Source organism: Xenopus tropicalis, chromosome 5 (assembly GCF_000004195.4).
Source record: "Xenopus tropicalis strain Nigerian chromosome 5, UCB_Xtro_10.0, whole genome shotgun sequence".
In the NCBI taxonomy this organism is placed as follows: Eukaryota; Metazoa; Chordata; class Amphibia; order Anura; family Pipidae; genus Xenopus; species Xenopus tropicalis.
The window spans coordinates 125,977,674-125,995,095 of NC_030681.2; the positions used below are offsets into that span (position 1 = coordinate 125,977,674).

Below are 17,422 nucleotides of genomic sequence, written 5' to 3' on the forward strand. Positions count from 1 at the left end.
AGAGAGCTGAAAGCAGGAAGTGGTGTTTTGGCTATTATGTTAGACATCTGCTCACTCCAGCCCTTTATAGATTACATTTTTGCCTAACTTTAGTGTAAAATTAGTGTAACCTGCAAGACTTTAGATGAGGTTTTTATACCTTATGCAAAATAAAACTTAAGCCTGTGTGTTAAAGGATTGTGTACAATGGAACATGTGGCATATTAGAACTGATCTGATCCAGACAAATGAAATGCCATTCTTGTCACTTGCTGCTGATTACTGATGTCCTACAGGCACTGAGCCATTAGCTGAAGGGACTACACAGATTGTGCCACTGTTCAATGGAGGGTACCATACACATGATGGCAGCTTTCTGGGCGGTTCAAGTTTGTTAGCGTTTTGAGAAAGTGACTTAAAAAAAATTCAGCAATATAGCCAAAGGTATTCTCAGTTTCATAAAGCTGAACACAATAACAGACAGTGTTCTGAAGGTTTCTGTAAATGAGTTTGCTTTATTAGCAAGAGGCAACTAAGGGCCTCGTGCTATTCATACAGATAAAGCATGAGGTGCTGGCTGAAGAGGATTGTACTTGCACTAACAAAGCCTTGTACCTCTCAGCTTAAAGGGAAAAATTATTTTATAATCATGGAAATACTGAAAATGGGTGGCATTTACAAAATTATATATTTTTTTTTCCCCATCTTGGTTTTCTACTTGAAGTCCCAAAAAAGTGTTACATGACTCCATAATCCAATTGCCTGCATCATGAGATCTCCACCACCTGGCGAAGCTCTTTGAACAAGGAGCCGAGTTCTTTCTCTAAGCTGAGAATTAGGCCTGTAAAAATCAAAATGAAAATATTTAGAGGGGGGCTAGGTTTGCACTATGGCACAGTGGGCAGGGTTTAGCAAGCAGAACAAACTCACTGTTGCCTCCAGTTCACTTAAATGGGAGATTTGTGACACTGGTACTGACACTGTTCAACTGGAAAACACCTTGGGAGCATTTTTTGGGCAGAAACCATTGCTGACTTAAGTTCTGCCATTTGAGTTAATAAAAAGCAGCCGTGGCTGGCTAAATTTGCTAACAGAATATTTTCCATGACCATTTGCTACAGTGCCATTAGAATTCAGAAAGATAACATTTGATTGGTTTCTTTTGATTATTGCAGCCACTGTTTCGGCATTTAGGGAATGAGGGGCAGTATAATAATAGGTAAAAACGTTGCTCTGGTGCTTGCAACCTATACTAACCAATTAGCAGTCAAGCTAGCATATGGTTGGTTGCTGTGGGTCACCAGACCTGGTAAAACTAAACACTTGTTATAAAGTTTAAATGGTTTTAAGAACTCATCTTACAAAATTGGATGCACCCCGAAAGCCCTTGCTTGGGCATATGTAGCAAGATATGCGCACATTTACCTGTATTGGCATTGCAGCTTGCTATGAAGCTTACTACCAGAGGCAGCTGATTAAACTGGACAACCTATAAAACACAAAAGAAGGAATCGGAATAATTAGGCGCACATCAGATTCTGTGTTGGATATTATCAAAATGTAGCGGTTTATGCCTTTCATGCATAAACGTATGTGCCCCTTGTGCAAGGGGAATTAAATATTTTGTATCCAACACTCACCTGTTCTTACCATGCCCTGCTTCTGCCTCCAGATATCACTATTTATAGATTTGCACCTGTGTATTTCGCCCATTTAATGATGTCAGAAAGAGGTGGATCTATAAATACCAAACTCGCCAGGTTAAGGTTGAAGTTGGGTGAAGGTCAACTTTTTGTCAACCCGCACAGTAAAGACCTGCAGAATATCCGTTAAGTGTTCAGGTCTCAGGTAGGACGTTCCCAATTCACCAACCGGCAAGGCAGTCGGCATGTATCCTGTCTGGGTATCAGTTCAGCTGTGGGTCTAAGCCCTCTCACCCACCCCTAATGATTAAGGAATTTTTTCCCTTTAGCTGGTTGATCCACCTTCTAAGTGACATGACTTTCGGGCTCACAGGTCAGATCAGGCCCAGATTTGTTGCGAGGCCCAGGCCTAGGGCGGCACGCCGCCCATCTGCACTTAAACTTTGCTCACATACGGAGGACTGGGGACAGGACGTGCAAAAAAACTTCAGCCCAGTGCTCTGTACGCGAGCTAAATGGATGCGCATGTGCGCGGCCCTGAGTGGGGGAGGGGAATTGCAGCGGCCTCTGGGCACCGTCATTTGAAATCTGGCGTTGTGGGTGATAAGTAAACCCCTTGTTGGTGCAGGTTGCGGGTTCAGGTTAGGGTTAGGCATGGGACCCATGCAGGACTCTACCGCATATCACTATTGGGCAGGTATCTTGTTAAAGTGACTGTAGTCTGGCCTAGATGTGATGAAAACCTGCAATTACCTGGTATGTGCTGTAGTAACAGATGATGCTCTTGTTTTTGGAGAGGCCAAGCTTGCTTCCCTGGTCTGTAGCTAGTGCAAATGTAGAAAGGAAAGCCGGTCTCAATGCATGCTCAGGGGCATTCTCATTGGCAACTGAAATGGGATGAACAGAGAGCAGAAAGTCACAAGCAAAGCTAGAATCTGGCAGAAAAATGGGCCACTCTTATAATAACATATACAAATCAAATAAGAACATATTTACCATATAAAGTGTTGCTACAGATATGCTATAAATATGGAAGCAAATGAAGCATCATGGAGAACCAGAACCTAGGTGCAGCCTAATGCATTTACACTTGGAATCCCCTCCCTGATTTCCTCCGGAGAGTATACTCCCTCAGTCTTTTTAAAACCAAACTAAAAGACTACCTTTTGTAGCACTCACCCAGCACCTGATCTGGGAAATAGCACTTTTATTGTAGTGTCACTCACTGTGACCTACAGCACTTATACTGTATTTGCCTATTTGTGTCTCTCATATAGATTGTAAGCTCTACGAGGCAGGGACCTACATCCTCTTGTGTCTTTGACTCTTAACTTGCTGCAACTGTATCTTGTATTTATTTGTGTTTATTGTTATACTTTGTATTTATCTATTATTATCTTAATAACCCCCTGTTTGTATTAATGTATTCTACTGTACAGCGCTAAGTACATAAATAGCGCTTTATAAATAAAGATATACATACATTCATTGAGATAGTCGCACTAAGTTGCATGGCGGTTTAGTTAGTGAACCACTGTCTAACCAGGGATGTAGGATGTGACACTACTACAGCAGGTGCTGGGAGTTGTAGAGAGTTGCAGGTTGATTATGGATTGGCTTCACTATAGCAATGGATGATATTCCCATATGTAATTCTGATATTTCTAAATATAAGCCTGACTATATAGCCTGTTAGACAATGCACAAACGTGGCAAAGAACACATGCAAAGTCAGTGAGTGCGCAGAACCTTACCTTTAATAACCGGCACCCCATCTCTGTCTGACACAACAATAGCGTGGAGTTCATCAACACTACAAAAAGAGGAGTTACAAATAGTTGTGTTGCACCAACTTACTGCTGGACCCTCACTCCCTCAATTACAGCCAAGCATCTAATGTATCTGTAATTAGATTAACCTTCCATCCAATCACAGGAAGCCTTTCAAGTCTACTATCAGTCCAACAACCAGACCAATTACTGAGGTGCAGAGAAGATCAAAGCCATTGATCTGAGGGACTGATTGGCTGAGGGACCAACTCACTTCTGGGCTGTAAACAATCCATTTAAATTCTGCATTTTTATTTAATATTTTATCACAGTCCAGTAAAATAACCCAGATGTTTTAATTTATGTAAGTAATAAATTATTATTATTAAGGAGTAACCTACCTTGTTAACTTCTTGTACAGGAATCTCCGTAATTCCTAGTTAGGAAGGGAATGGAACAGTTATACAAATATAGTAATCTAAATTCTGTAAACCATAGCAAAGCTTTCATATCATCTCTAGCTCCTAAACCTTATCTACAGAACAGACCGCTATCTACGGGTGCCATCCCTACCCTATGGTGCTGTATCACTCTTGGTATTACTCTTCCATCAGCAGCCAGGCTATGCTAGGAGCTGCTACATCCAATAATGATTAGAGAGAAAATGGAGTAGTGCATCTCAAAATGTATAGTACATTAACAACTCATAAACTGGCCTGAAATAAAATACTTTTATGGGGGGCTTAGAGCTTTTAAAGGGATACTGACATTACATATAAAGTCACTGGCATACAGGTCAGCCCCCAGCTCACTTAGGACATGCTGCACAAGTTGCTGCCTTCAACGATGCAAGTGCCAGTCAATCTGACTTCCTAAGTATTCTTATTATATTGGGCCAGGGTTTTCAAAATGGCTGCTAAAAAAAAAAAAAAAAAGACATGCCTAGGAAATCAGCTCCTATGTACATTTACATACCAAGTAAATAATATCTGCATCCTTTTGTTTGGAAGAATGTGGAATCCTTTCAGACTGTATGCTCTTTTGGGCAAGGCCATTTTTACCGCTTGGATGAGTTAATGGCTTATTTGTATGTAAATCTCTATGTTCCATGCACTACACTGTATATGCCCATTTATTGTACAGTGCTGTGGAACTTAATAAATACATGATAATTCTCGATGCAGTGACAACCATTGTAAACTGCAGCATTTATTATTCTCCAAATTAATTGTTACCTGCCCACTTATAAACTCAATAGCGCAGAGACCTTCATTTGACACAGCACTTTGTATTTATTTCTGTTTATTGTACTGATTAATGTGCTGCTGCTGTATAGCGCTGAATCACAAGGGGGGCTATATAATTAAATATATATATATATATATATATAAATAACAGCCTGATGAATGACATACTCACTTCTGCCATAGCTGCACTCTTCTGTATGTTATTTTAATCTGTAAAGACAAAACCTTATTATCACAATACATAATAAACAGTATTTTGCTTGCCTGTATTTATAATTACACTTTTTAGCTTAAACAACTGAATGCTCTGTTAATTATAAGTTAAAGGAGAAGGAAAGTCATTTTGGCATTTTACTGCCAATAGATTCACCACATTAGTGCCACCTTGAACACTACATTTATTCTGCAGGAAGCTTTACTATACCTAGAAGCCTTAGAAGCTTTGCTTAGGATAGCAGCTGCCATTTTAGCTTGGTCTTCATTGCTTCCTGCTTGCAGTCTAGCCATTGGTATCTCAGATTACAAATTCCTAAGGGTGGGGGGAGTGAGCTATATGAATTCTTATGGGAGGGGAGAGAGCTGCACAGACTCTGTCCCTGGGAATGAAGGATTTTTCTGAGAGAGGAAGTCAGATACCCTAAGAACATGTTTACAAAAAAGGAGACAAGAAATCCTGTAAGTTTCTTTTGATAAGAGAAGTCAGTGCAGCGTTTCTGTGAGTGCTTATGGCTGTATTTACATAGACCTTTCTGATAAAGCTTACTTTCCTTCCCCTTTAAATATGATGCTCTCAGCAGAACTAAAGCAAATAATCTGCTTCCCCCAGTGGGTCCCAGGACTATAAATATCAGTATAAAACCGGGAAGCTCTAACACAAATAATGGCGGGACCAGGGAAAATATCCATTGGTGACCCCTCAATACATTTGTGGCACTACTCCCCTCACCTTAATAGGCAAACTGAAGAGTTGTAGGCATTAAAGTAGAACTACAGCTCAACGACAAATTAACCTAATGACAATGTGTTATTTCTTTATTTTGTATTTACTTCCTGTTATTTATAAAGCACATAACACATTTCTGCAGCACTTTACAGAGATTACTTATAATTCCCATCAGACCCTGCCCTAGGGGAGCTTACTGTCTAAGGTCACATTCACACAAACCATGGTCAGTTTAGTCAGAAGCCAGTTAACCTGCCTGTATGTGTTTGGAGTGATGGGAGAAAACAGAAGTAACAGGAGGAAACCCACAGACACAGCAGGGAAGATCTGTGCCCCCAAAGATGCCCCAGTAGCCCCCCCTTTTCTGCTGATTCCCTGCACATCTCTGTGCTGCTGGCACTTCCCTGAGCTTAGGGACTGACTATATAATGCATATACAGAATACACTAGAGACAACAGAAGCTGAACACAACCCAGAGTGCTAAATAGCCTGAATACATACATCCCTAGCTGAAAGCCACTGCCCTGTGACTCCCCAGCTGTGAGTGAATGCCCGCAGCCCAATAACATTCCCCTGTGCCCCCAGATACCCACCTTCACTCAACTCTCTACTTCCTCCCTGCACCTCCTCTCCCCCTGTTTAGGGGAAGCTATCACGTGACGCACCTTGCCTCTAACCCCGCCCTCCCTCGGTCACATGCTGATGACATCACTGAGGCGCTTTGATGCGGCTGCTTGAGCGTCCCAGGCGGAAGGGTAGAGGAGGAACATGGTGAGTTCGCCTGGGCTTCTCTTCCTTCTGTGTCACCCTGCCCCTGCTCTGTAGCAACAACACTAACACCGCTTTCTGCTTCATTAAAATGCCAGGCACAGTTGCAGTGGCAGCAGGTTTTTCTGTGCTTGTTCCTTATAGTTATACACTGTCTCTATTTCCCTCTGGGGTACAGTGTGTATTGGGCTATGGGAGCTAGTATGCAGGAAGCGGGAAGTACATTAGTCGTTTTGTATAAAGTCCTATTTAAGCAAATGTAACTACTATAGTGACCCAGATTATGGAAAGCGCCCCCTCTGGTAACTCCATGTCCTGTTCCATATAACAGAACGAATAAGTTAAAGGGTGTGTAAGTGAGAGGCTGCTCCTCTCTGGGTTGGCTGCTCCTCTCTGGGTTGGCTGCTCCTCTCTGGGTTGGCTGCTCCTCTCTGGGTTGGGTGCTCCTCTCTGGGATGGGTGCTCCTCTCTGGGTTGGGTGCTCCTCTCTGGGATGGGTGCTCCTCTCTGGGTTGGGTGCTCCTCACTGGGGCTGTTAGTGCAGAGACCCCCCCCCCCCAGCCTGGGGCAGTAACTGCACTGTCTGTGTAACCCTGGGCCTGTGCAACTGATACACTGCTCAAACATACAGGCGACAGGGCCTTGTAATATGTATGTTTTATTTATTGAGCTCTACGGTGTGCCGGTGTTACATCCCAGGTACAAGTTGTGCCCAGATGGCGCTATTATCAGAACCATGTAAACTTGATTGCAGCTTTGCGCCAGACACAGTTACGCTTTCCACAGTTTGGGAATTTGTGGCTAAAACCACGGTACTAGAATTAAAGTTTTGCATGTTTCCCAGTAATATTACATATGTCCCGGTACATTTCCTGGCACTTGGGATTGGAATAACACTCTCAGAATATTAAGAGCTGGAATTACCCTTTAATAAGAGAAATATACCATATACCATAAGATTCTCTTGTTTGGAGAGTTTGCCAAAAGAGGGGATCCTTCTCCTGATATGCCCACCTAAGGTGATATTGGGCTAATTCCATCATTTGGCTCTAGGACAGGAATAGGAATCATCGGAGCGAGGACCAAACCAATGAGCCAATGCCAGTTTTTAGCCAGATATTGGTTGGGGAGGCCCATCAGAGGGCCCCATTAATGGACAGACCTTTAGGGTAAAGCCACACGTATGATTCTCGGTCATGGTCTGTGGATAAATACAGGCCAAGAATCAGCCCCTACTCTGGCATCAGTAATTCCCTGTGCCTATACCTGGAGCTGTTTCGTCAGCCTTGGTGTCAAAAAATACTTAGAATCACCTCTGATAAAACATTCAAATTGCACCATTGCACCAAAAATGCATATGAAGACATGAGTGTTTCAGCAGAAGTAATTCTCAGTATCCCCTATGGCATGGCCTGGTATTTTTTGGCCTAATATTGCTTCTAGCTGTTGCCTTGTTGCCGCCATATATCTGCCAAGGAGGCAGGCACACAAAGCCCATACACAGCCAGATAAGCTGATTAATAGGCCTGAATGGGGCCAAATCAGCAGGATGTATCTGCCCATGTATGGCCAGCTTTAGCCATAAGGTAACCAATTCAATGGTTTCCCTTCTTGTGTCCGTGTAATGAAGCCGCCTTCTTGCCTTTTTTCTGTATTCCCAGTGGGAGCTGTTTCCAAACACAATATATAATAGCTGCCTTTTTATTTACTGATATAACTGTGTTTCCACCCTAGGTCTCCTATTTTCCCCGTCGCTGCTTTATGCCCAGTTCCATCTTAGGCTTCCGCTACCTGTCCTCGTCCAGTCTTCCTGTTGCCGTCCAGGAACTTCTAGATTTAGGCTTTAATGAGGAGCAATCAGGAAGAATCCTCGCTCTGAAACCCAGGAGAGGTGACCCATGGCACACAGTGTCCTGTACCAAGGAATTGCTGCTCATTGGACTAAAGCCGCAGGCCGCACTCAAGATGTTGGAGGACAGTAAAGAGCTGCGAAAAGCAACTGTAAGAGAACTCCGAGATAGAACTGAGAATCTTCGTAGCCTGGGGCTGGGGGAAGGTAATGGTGTTCCTTTCCAACCCTTCTACCAAGCCATTTGCTGCTTGTGTTAATTGATTTGCCATTTTGCAGTGAAATGGTTGAATTTCCACCACAGAATAAAAGAACAGCTATGGCTTCCAACATGTGTGTAACGTTGTTTTCATAGGCTTCAATCGCTTGAAACCTTATCATATGTACACTGTTTCTAAATGTGACCTCTAGTTACCATAACTTCTATTTTATTTTGTCTTTGTTGCTGCACTAAGTTTGTTCTACCAGTAGAGGGAGCTGCTGCTCTAGTATAGTTCTTTTATACTTAAGACTTTTTCTCTTCTATCAGTAACAAAGTAGATACCCTTCACTTTCTTAAAGTTTCATATTGTTTCTGTGACTTAATATCTCCCATTCACCCCACCCCAGGGGCCCTGTGACCAATACACTGAAAGCACATTATACAGGCAGCCTGTAGAGATCTGTATGATACAAAACCATTTATCACATTTTATTTTGCTGTTTTTTTTTTTCTAAAAGGGTTCCTGCAGCGATCACTCTCCAGATGCCCGGCTCTTCTCTCGCTTCCTCGTTCCCATGTCCTGGCAGCTGCCAAATGCCTCAGACAGCGATGTCAATTCTCAGCTCTGCAGCTGACTGATATCCTTCGATTCTCCCCAGAAGCCCTGACATATGACCCCAGCTACCTCGAAGAGGCTTTTCAGGTGATTAACAAAACTATCAATGAATATAATAGGTACTGATGCATGCAAAACCAAGATACTGCCTCCTCTCAGGATAGGAATATATTGGCAACACAGAGGCACTGCTGCTATTACACAATATCCTGTGGAACTGACTGGCTCGCTGGCTAACATGGATTTCATGCAGTTTCATGTTTCTTAAACGAGTGCTTACAACTGAATGGATATAGGGCTGCCAACCCTCAGATAAATAATCTGCATTTGTCCCTGTAATATTTAAACATGGCATGTAATTTAGCTGAAATGCAAAAAAAGCCTTCACTTTGAAAGATCCATTTTTGAGCTGTGATACTCCATGTTATAAGGGAAAGGGTAGTTTAGCTATCATATTCTTTAGGCTAAAGCCCCCTGCTGTATCAGGTAGGGTACCATTCTGCCCCTGGCCTGTGCACCTTCTCTATAAACAAAAAATAAACAAACCCACATCATCCTTGGGTACTTGCTTGCAATATGCCAAATCCCAATCCTTTCCCATTTTTTGTTGCTTGGGTTTGTTGTTGGGTTAGAAAAATATGTTCAAAGTCTATCTTTTATTTATTACATATTGTATAAGGAATGTTACCAAGGGCGTTTTCATGGCCAGGATGCCCCTCTGAGAATCAAGGGGAATGTCATATCTGTCTTAAAACATGTAGGCCTGACCACCTTACACTTTACCTTTGCAGTATGTATATTTCCGGATGGGTGCAAGCCACAAAGACATTATAACATCTGGCCTATTCCAGACATCACTGGATGAAATCAGGGTTCGGCATCAGTTTCTGGAGCGCTTGGGAAGATTCCTACCCCCTGATAAAAAGGGGGTCTCCCCACCCTCTAACCCCAAGCTTAAGGAGGTCACGGCACTTTCAGACAGTGACTTTTTGGCACATGTTGCTCGGGTTTCTCCTGAGGAACTGCACACTTTCCGCAAAATATTTGCACGAGAGGAGCTGGAGGCTGGAGAACGTAAGGACAGTGAGGCAGGAAGGGACCACTTAGACAGTGGCACAGAGGGAGAGGATACAGACAGTGAACACTCTGGGGATAAAAGTGGAGAAACAGAAGATGAAACACACAAGAGACTGAGTAATTATAAAAGGAAGCAGAAGAAGAGATCAGCTAATAGACCTGTGAGACCATAAAGGACCTCCATATTGCTGTCCATTTAAAGAATGGGCTGCCTTGTTGCAACTTATTAAATGTTTAGTTTCTTTTTTCCTTGATTCATATTTGCTATATTTGTTCTTATGTAATACAAAGTGCACCTCCTTCAGCAGGAACTTTGTCTGACTTAAGGTGGCCATATGTAGCAACTTATTGTCCAGTGTATGGGGCCTCCTGGAAGGCTACCCAACTGATATCTGGCTGAAAATCAGCTTGACCTCCATCAGGCAGGTTAGAAAATCCCATCAGGCATTAACAGGTTGATGCAGCCCTGTAGGGCCCATATTAGGCTCTGTTAGGGGCCACTTTCTTTCTTCAACCAAATTCATCAGCCTCAGCCTGCCCTTGTCTCGCCGCTGTAGTACTGTATAAAGTAGAGAACAAGGCTCTTTGAAAAGCAGGGACACTTGTCAGAGTTCCAGTATGTGTGTATATGGTGGCAGAGGTTTAAACCATTTTTTTTATTGGTCAACATATGCTCGAGCCCACTACGGCTCAAACCATGGCAGAAATAGTCATTCTGCTAAAGTTCCATAAGTATCGTAAATACTTTGACATGGGCCCTCAATGACACAGAAATGTGTGTGGCCATTCATTATTTGTCTATTTGCACATAGAGAATGTAGATCTATAATAACTCCAGTTATAATACTGCAAGTAAACACAGGATTCCACTTTTTTAATAAAATGTTTTATTAGAAAACTTAGTCGCCTGGACAACCACACTAAAATAGCTGAAAGCTCAGCCACATGTATTGTCATCACCTCACCTGGAGGCGCAACCTAATTTGCTGTGAATTTAAAAATAATTTGCGCCTCGCCCTGCCTTGCTGTAAGCACTCCGTATGATAGGAGATCTCACTGCTAAACTAGAGATCTGAAATCCCTGGGGCTCCTGAAGTGATACTGTGTGTGGGCACCTACTGGATTAATACCAATCCATTTGGTTTATTAACCCCTTCTTGCAGTGAGATCAGTGGTGAATCTAAGGAGAATGCAAGAATAATAACATAAGGTAGACTCTGTAACCTGCAATGTATGTGAATATAATGTACCTTTGTTTAGGGCAGCTCAGTGATTGCAAACTTACAGCACTCTAAGCCCGCTCTACAGGTCTGGCACTTGGGTTCTGGCTGATTTGGTATTGGCCTCCCAGTTTGTGCTTTGTCCTCATGGGCCACCGTACAATGCTGACTGCACAGGTGAAGTTGACATTAGTGGTAGGGACTAACAAAGTAGCAGGAAGTACAAGGGAATGAGTTCCAGACCCAGTGCCTTTCAGTTTTAGGGCTGTTGTTTCTATGCTTGTGTCATTACTGGGAACATTTCTTACAGAGAGCTGACAATCTAAAGCACCCTGATGCTGTAATTACATAGAACCATCCAGTCCACGCTATAACCTAAAGGTGTAGCAGCTGTCCATGTACATTATGTTATAGACTTGAGATGGACATAGTACCACCAAGCTCCTGTGGACATGGGAATGCTGAATGGAATAACCCTGTCACCATACTGGTGCAGGAAGGGACCAGTTTTAGATGGTTAATAAGCTGGAGAATACCGCGCATCCGTGACACACTGAGATAAGGGGCTAATTAAGCAGCTACTCTAATGTAGTGAGGTTCTGTGGTACATACTGTAGGGCTTTCAGGCAGTGTGTGTCATACAGCTCTGTGCTTTGGGGCCCCTGAACTGGGGTATCTCGTGCTGCAGGTCCTTGGCTCTAGTAGTAGTAGTAGTCTGTACCAATGCTGTACAGACGGGACTGGATTGCAGCTGCTTACACTTGACATGTTTGTTGCTGTTTAGGATCTGATACAAGGTGTGCATTCAATAACAGAGCCAAACCATGCTCCGTATGTCCATAAAAAACAATTGTCTCCAGATCTTCCATCAGAATTATGAGAAGTAAGATCTTTGTCCAGGGAGAGGAGGGAATGCTGCTCTTCTGAACCCTTAGAGGAGGATGTGAAGGAGGGCTGCTCCGCAGGGATGCAAAGGCTAGTGCCACAAGGCCAGTACTGGCAATGCCACTGCACAATAAGAGAGAGGCCACAGAGTCTCTGAATATTGGGAAGGTGGAGACAAGCTTAGTGTCCCCCTTGGGGCAGTGTGATGATTAAGACCTTCCCCCCCTGCAAAATTCAGTGCTTTTAAACCTGCAAAGAAAAAAAAGACAATTAAAGTAGCAGTACATAGTGCTCTGCCATGCCCTGTAATCTGCCTGTGCCACGCAGTGCCAGTACACACACAAAAGGAAACAATATATTTGGGTGTTTGTATCACTTACAGTTTCAGCTGTTCAGGGCTTGGAAGGGATTCTGCTTTCTAGAAAGAAAAAACATTTCTGAGTCAGCGATTGTCCCCTGGTTATAGGGGAAACCTATAGCAATTTATTTAATTAATTGGAGGAAACATCCATCCTTTCAGCTAAATCAAAGCTGTCTGTGTGGGGGGGGGAGGCTTAAACTTTAAGGTAATTCTTATTGCCGGCAGCCAAAGGCAGTGCCTCTGTGTATCAGTGAGGGTCCCCAAGACTTGATTTCAGCTTGTTACTTACATTCATCAAGTGGGCTTCCCTTGGCTTTGCAGACTTGTGGCCTAACCTAATACAGGTACGGGACCTGTTATCCAGAATGCTCGGGACCTGGGGTTTTCCAGATAAGGGATCTTTCCGTAATTTGGATCTCCATAACTCATGTCTGCTAAAAATCATTTAACTATTAAACCCAATAGGCTTGTTTGGTCCCCAATAAGGATTCATTATATCTTAGTTGGGATCAAGTACAAGGTTCTGTTTTATTATTACAGAGAAAACGCAATTCATTTTTAAAAGTTAGAATTATTTACTTATAATGGAGTCTATGGGGGACGGCCTTTCCGTAATTTGGAACTTTCTGGATAAGGGGTTTCCGGATAAGGGATCCCATACCTGTAATTGTAACCAAAAGAGTCCACTCACTTGCTCTGCTTCTGCTGGTACCTTCACAAACCTCCCTGCTGCACACATCATTCTGTACCTTGTAAACTCTTCTGTACCTGCACACAGACATGGCATGGGTTAGTAGCATGGCAGAATTATTTGTAAACAAGCTCAAATGTCACTATAAAATACATTTATAGAAGAGCTTGATTGCACAGCTTGTACCCCCCCCCCCCATCATTCTTTCCTCTGTTCAGGGCAGCCATGATGGCAGTACAGCTGTAGGAAGCGAGAATAAAACCATTTTAGTGCCATTCCTTATACCAGTAATGAGGTAACTAATAATGGCCCTGAATCCACAGAGTCACGTGTGGCATTTGTCCCCAAGGCACCAAAATTAAATGTGGCCAATTGCTGTTTATGGCAGAAAATCCAAACCCTGTTTAGAGTATATTTTCCCTAGAATGTAGCAATAAATACTTACAGGTGGTGGCAGATTCCTCCCTCCCACACTGGGTGTGATGTTGTCTCAGAAATCAGTCTTGTGCAGGAAAAGGTCTCCTTTCTGCAGGCTGAAGAAGAAACGTGTTACCCCCCCAGCCAATTGGCTACGGCCCCACAACACACATCTGTATTATCAGCAGCAGATCTCCTGCAATAAACAAGCTGCGCCACACACACCAGCACAGCGCAATGACTCACGCTCTCCCCTGAGATATTCCCAGGCTCATCCCCTATTGAACATATAAATCTTCTGGAACAAATTGCCGAGCTGCTGTATAACTCCTTCCAGACCCCATCTGAGTGACTGCCCAATACTATTAGTAATAGAGAGCTTTGTCTTTTCTCCTGTAGCCATGATACACTAAATATCACCTTTATATTCTGTAACATTTGCCAGTGCCCCCATATCTAAGTCCTGCATTCTGAAATCTGTTCACTTTTATTAAATACAAATAGAAAATAACTGTAAATGGCAGTTCAAAGTCTATGGTGGGGATCATTGACCATTATCAACAGCTCTACTTTTAAAGGAATATGTAGTCATATTGTTTCAAGAGTCAGAACCAGAGATAAATGTATACTGCTTTCAATTACTATTGCTACTGAAAGCAGTCTTTTGGGCTTAATAAAGTTTTGCTAACCCAACCACTAATAAAGTAATAAAAGAAGTCAGGTTACGGTTACATACCCAACTGGCATTGCTGCCCTTTAAATCCCAGAGGACAGTCACAAGTGTCTCCATTCACACAGGTCCCTCCATTAAGACACGGGGTCTCCAGGCAGCCCAGTCGTTCTCCTGGAAAGGTTCACGTTAAAAGGGAAGAAGTCAACTTCTACTGAATGAGATACACAGACATCATTTGTATCCTACTCTATATACATTGTAGCATGCTCACATGTTCCTGAGCTGCACATGCCAGAGAAAGCATGTCATTCTAGAAACAATGTTGGGAGCTGCCATATTGCTTACCTTAGCTGAGGCACAACACACAAACCTCATTAGTAAATAGCCACAGCTAGTTGCTTCTTTTTGAAGATAAAACCCTAGGTGCTGCTTAGAGTGTTGGTCAGTTTACTAAATATTGATCAACTATAAAATACATCACCAAGCAAGGTTCTTCAGGTATTGATCCATTCATAGTGATCTTGTGGCTCTCAAACAACAACAGTGCTTCTGCAAGGGAACCTGTGCTACTATTGCATCTACTGGCTGCCCACATCTACAGCAGTAATATTATTGGCACATAAATGGGCATCTAAACAACAGTTGGTGCAATACACCTCATTAGTATTATTATGGGCAACAGCACAAAGCGGGTCAGTGTTTCCTTGCAGGAAGGATTTTCAGCTTAGTGGACAGAATTGTCCTTTATTCATTGGCACTGGCTGCAGCGTTTTCAAGGGACCTTTGCCAAACCTGTGAGTGTCCCTGTGGTGGCAGGTGATTTCCACTAAAATGAAATAAATATATATATATATATATATGTACATACATGAAGCTAATCCTAAAATAAGCTAATCTTAGCTAAGATTTTAGATCAGTTATACAACCAGAACTAATGCAACATTGCCTGCAGGCAATCAGCTAGATGCAGTAAAAATCCCATTCATTAGGCACTTGCGTTCTTGTACATATGAATAAATTGGCTCAGCGCTACTGCCTTCCTCCTGCTATGAATTGAGCGCAGTTGTGCCTATTGACACAGAAAACCTTAGTACTGCCACCACCTCTCTTTGGTGCTTCCACGGATACAAATACACAGCAACCATCAGTGGGGTACAACTGTAGGGCTCTCAGCTCTGGAAACCAATATTTACTACCACTTGGTTTGATAAAATGGCCACCAAATGTGCTTGTATATGGCCCCAAGTAAGAAAATATCTTCCTTTAGAGATGCCAAATGCTGCCAGAGGGATGTATAGCTGCAAGTACACCCTACATATAGAGAGAATTTATAATCATGTCGGTACATGGAATATCTCATGTGCATGATGTCAAACAGAGCAGGATATGCAGGTTCATAAATCATAGGAACTACACAGGATACATAAAGCCAAACAGCTTCTAATTGTTCTCCAGAATCACTCCTGCACCTTCTTTGCTTCTTTGCTCAGGGTCCTGTAGCTGCAGCGCCTGCCTCACAGGAATAGCAGCTTCGTCTGAGCTCTCAATTTTGACTGGAGGGTCTGGCTCTACAGATAAAATAGAAGAATTTAGGGTTACTTGGAGCTGCAGTCAATCACAGTGACATTAGCATTTCCAGTGAACTGATGCAGAATTACTAATAAATCTTTGTCTCTGACAGTCCATAGAGAAAAACAGAACTGCCCTTCTGCTGATTTGTTTTCCTCCTTGCTGGTGATTTTTTTGTTGTTATATGTAACATCAAAACTGGCATTACATGGAAAAAGAGAATAAGGAGTTAAATCCTTTTCTCTTAAGACGTCTGTGGGACACAGGGACCTTGGGTATAGTATCTACTAGCAGGAGGCAGGACACTAGAAGAGGAAGAAGCCCCTCCTCCCTGCTACTATACCCCCTGTCACTTCCTGAGTGAACCAGTTTTGTCAACAAGATAATAGACAGTAAAACAGAACTATATACATAAGGCAGAGAACCTTCCAAAGGAACCGCTTCCGGGGGGGAAGCCCTGTGTCCCACAGACGTCTTAAGAGAAAAGGATTTAACGGTGAGTTATCACAAAATCTCCTTTTCTCTTGCAGATGTCTGTGGGACACAGGGACCTTGGGGACATACCAAAGCTGCCCCATGAAAGAAGGGTGGGAGAAGCGGGTTCAGGCAACTGCTGCTTGCAGTACCTTTCTCCCAAAATGAGCATCAGATGCTGCAAATATCTCAAATCTGTAAAATTTGGTGAAGGAATGAATGGAGGACCAAGTAGCGGCCCTGCAGACCTGTTCGGCTGAGGCCCTGTTTCTGAAGGCCCAGGAGGTGCTAATTCCCCTGGTGGAATGGGCTCTGATACGGAGAGGCGGCGACTTCCCTTTGGCAATGTATGCTCTGCGGATAGCCTCCCTAATCCAGCGGGAGATTGTGGTCTTAGAAGCCTGAGCACCCTTCTGGGGCCCGGAAGGCAAGATGAAGAGGGATGTAGATTGACGTATGTCCTTGGTCCGGTGTAGGTAAAACTTGAGCGCCCGGACCGGGTCCAAGGAGTGCAGAGCCACTTCCTTGGGGGAGGACGGTTGCGGGCAAAAGGACGGGATGGTGATATCCTGGTTGATGTGGAATGAAGATCCAACCTTAGGAACAAAGGAAGGCAGAGTTCTGAGGACCGCTCGGTCCGGGTGGAAGACCAGGTACGGTTGGAGGTGAGATAGTGCCGAGATCTCGGACACTCTCCGAGCTGAGGAGATAGCCAAGAGAAACACTGTCTTCCATGTAAGCCACATCAGAGGGATGCTGGCCAGGGGCTCGAAGGGTGGCCCTTGCAAGGCAGTGAGTACAAGGTTGAGATCCCAAGGGGGAAGAGGATCCCGGAAGGGGGGGTGGAGCCGCGACACGCCCTGTAGGAAGGTCGCCACATCCGGTAAGGTCGCTAGTCGTCGTTGAAAGAGGACAGATAGGGCTGAGACCTGAGATTTAAGAGACCCTAAGGAGAGCCCTTTAGCGAGACCCGACTGGAGAAAGGACAGTAGCCGGGGAAGCGAAAAAACCTGGAAGGAATGGCCCGCGGAATCGCAC

General features: G+C 43.5%; 3 protein-coding genes across 9 annotated transcripts in view; 1 reads left to right on the plus strand and 2 right to left on the minus strand.

The window, feature by feature from the left end:
• Positions 1 to 474: 474 nt before the first annotated feature.
• lamtor3-like (late endosomal/lysosomal adaptor, MAPK and MTOR activator 3-like) lies at positions 475 to 6,222 on the minus strand. Its single transcript, NM_001142094.1, is given in 7 exon segments — positions 475 to 820; positions 1,405 to 1,468; positions 2,376 to 2,509; positions 3,377 to 3,435; positions 3,793 to 3,827; positions 4,811 to 4,848; positions 6,176 to 6,222. Coding segments are annotated over 6 exon segments (375 nt in total). The 5' UTR covers positions 4,820 to 4,848; positions 6,176 to 6,222; the 3' UTR covers positions 475 to 746.
• Positions 6,223 to 6,265: 43 nt separating this feature from the next.
• mterf4 (mitochondrial transcription termination factor 4) lies at positions 6,266 to 10,394 on the plus strand. The gene is made up of 4 exons (XM_002933356.5): positions 6,266 to 6,353; positions 8,085 to 8,406; positions 8,920 to 9,104; positions 9,809 to 10,394. Exons 1-4 carry the CDS (start codon positions 6,351 to 6,353, stop codon positions 10,265 to 10,267), a joined length of 969 nt encoding a protein of 322 aa, XP_002933402.1. The 5' UTR covers positions 6,266 to 6,350; the 3' UTR covers positions 10,268 to 10,394.
• Positions 10,395 to 10,964: 570 nt separating this feature from the next.
• Positions 10,965 to 17,422, minus strand: part of sned1 (sushi, nidogen and EGF-like domains 1) — a 64,418-nt gene continuing 57,960 nt past the window's right edge. For 6 of the 7 annotated variants that reach the window (XM_012970833.3, XM_012970831.3, XM_031902549.1 and 3 more), the window contains 6 exons: positions 15,811 to 15,909; positions 14,405 to 14,512; positions 13,697 to 13,784; positions 13,222 to 13,328; positions 12,580 to 12,617; positions 10,965 to 12,448 (listed from right to left, as the gene is read on the minus strand). In XM_012970833.3, coding sequence (XP_012826287.1) covers positions 12,592 to 12,617; positions 13,222 to 13,328; positions 13,697 to 13,784; positions 14,405 to 14,512; positions 15,811 to 15,909 — 428 coding nt within the window. In that variant the 3' untranslated portion in view covers positions 10,965 to 12,448; positions 12,580 to 12,591. The remainder of the gene's footprint in view (positions 12,449 to 12,579; positions 12,618 to 13,221; positions 13,329 to 13,696; positions 13,785 to 14,404; positions 14,513 to 15,810; positions 15,910 to 17,422) is intronic. The other variant, XM_002933337.5, reaches the window with a different exon arrangement.

Coding starts and splice junctions, on each gene's coding strand:
- mterf4 (XM_002933356.5), top strand. Junction 8,407..8,919: donor TAGCCTGGGGCTGGGGGAAG/GTAATGGTGTTC, acceptor TTTTTCTAAAAG/GGTTCCTGCAGCGATCACTC. Junction 9,105..9,808: donor ACCTCGAAGAGGCTTTTCAG/GTGATTAACAAA, acceptor TTACCTTTGCAG/TATGTATATTTCCGGATGGG.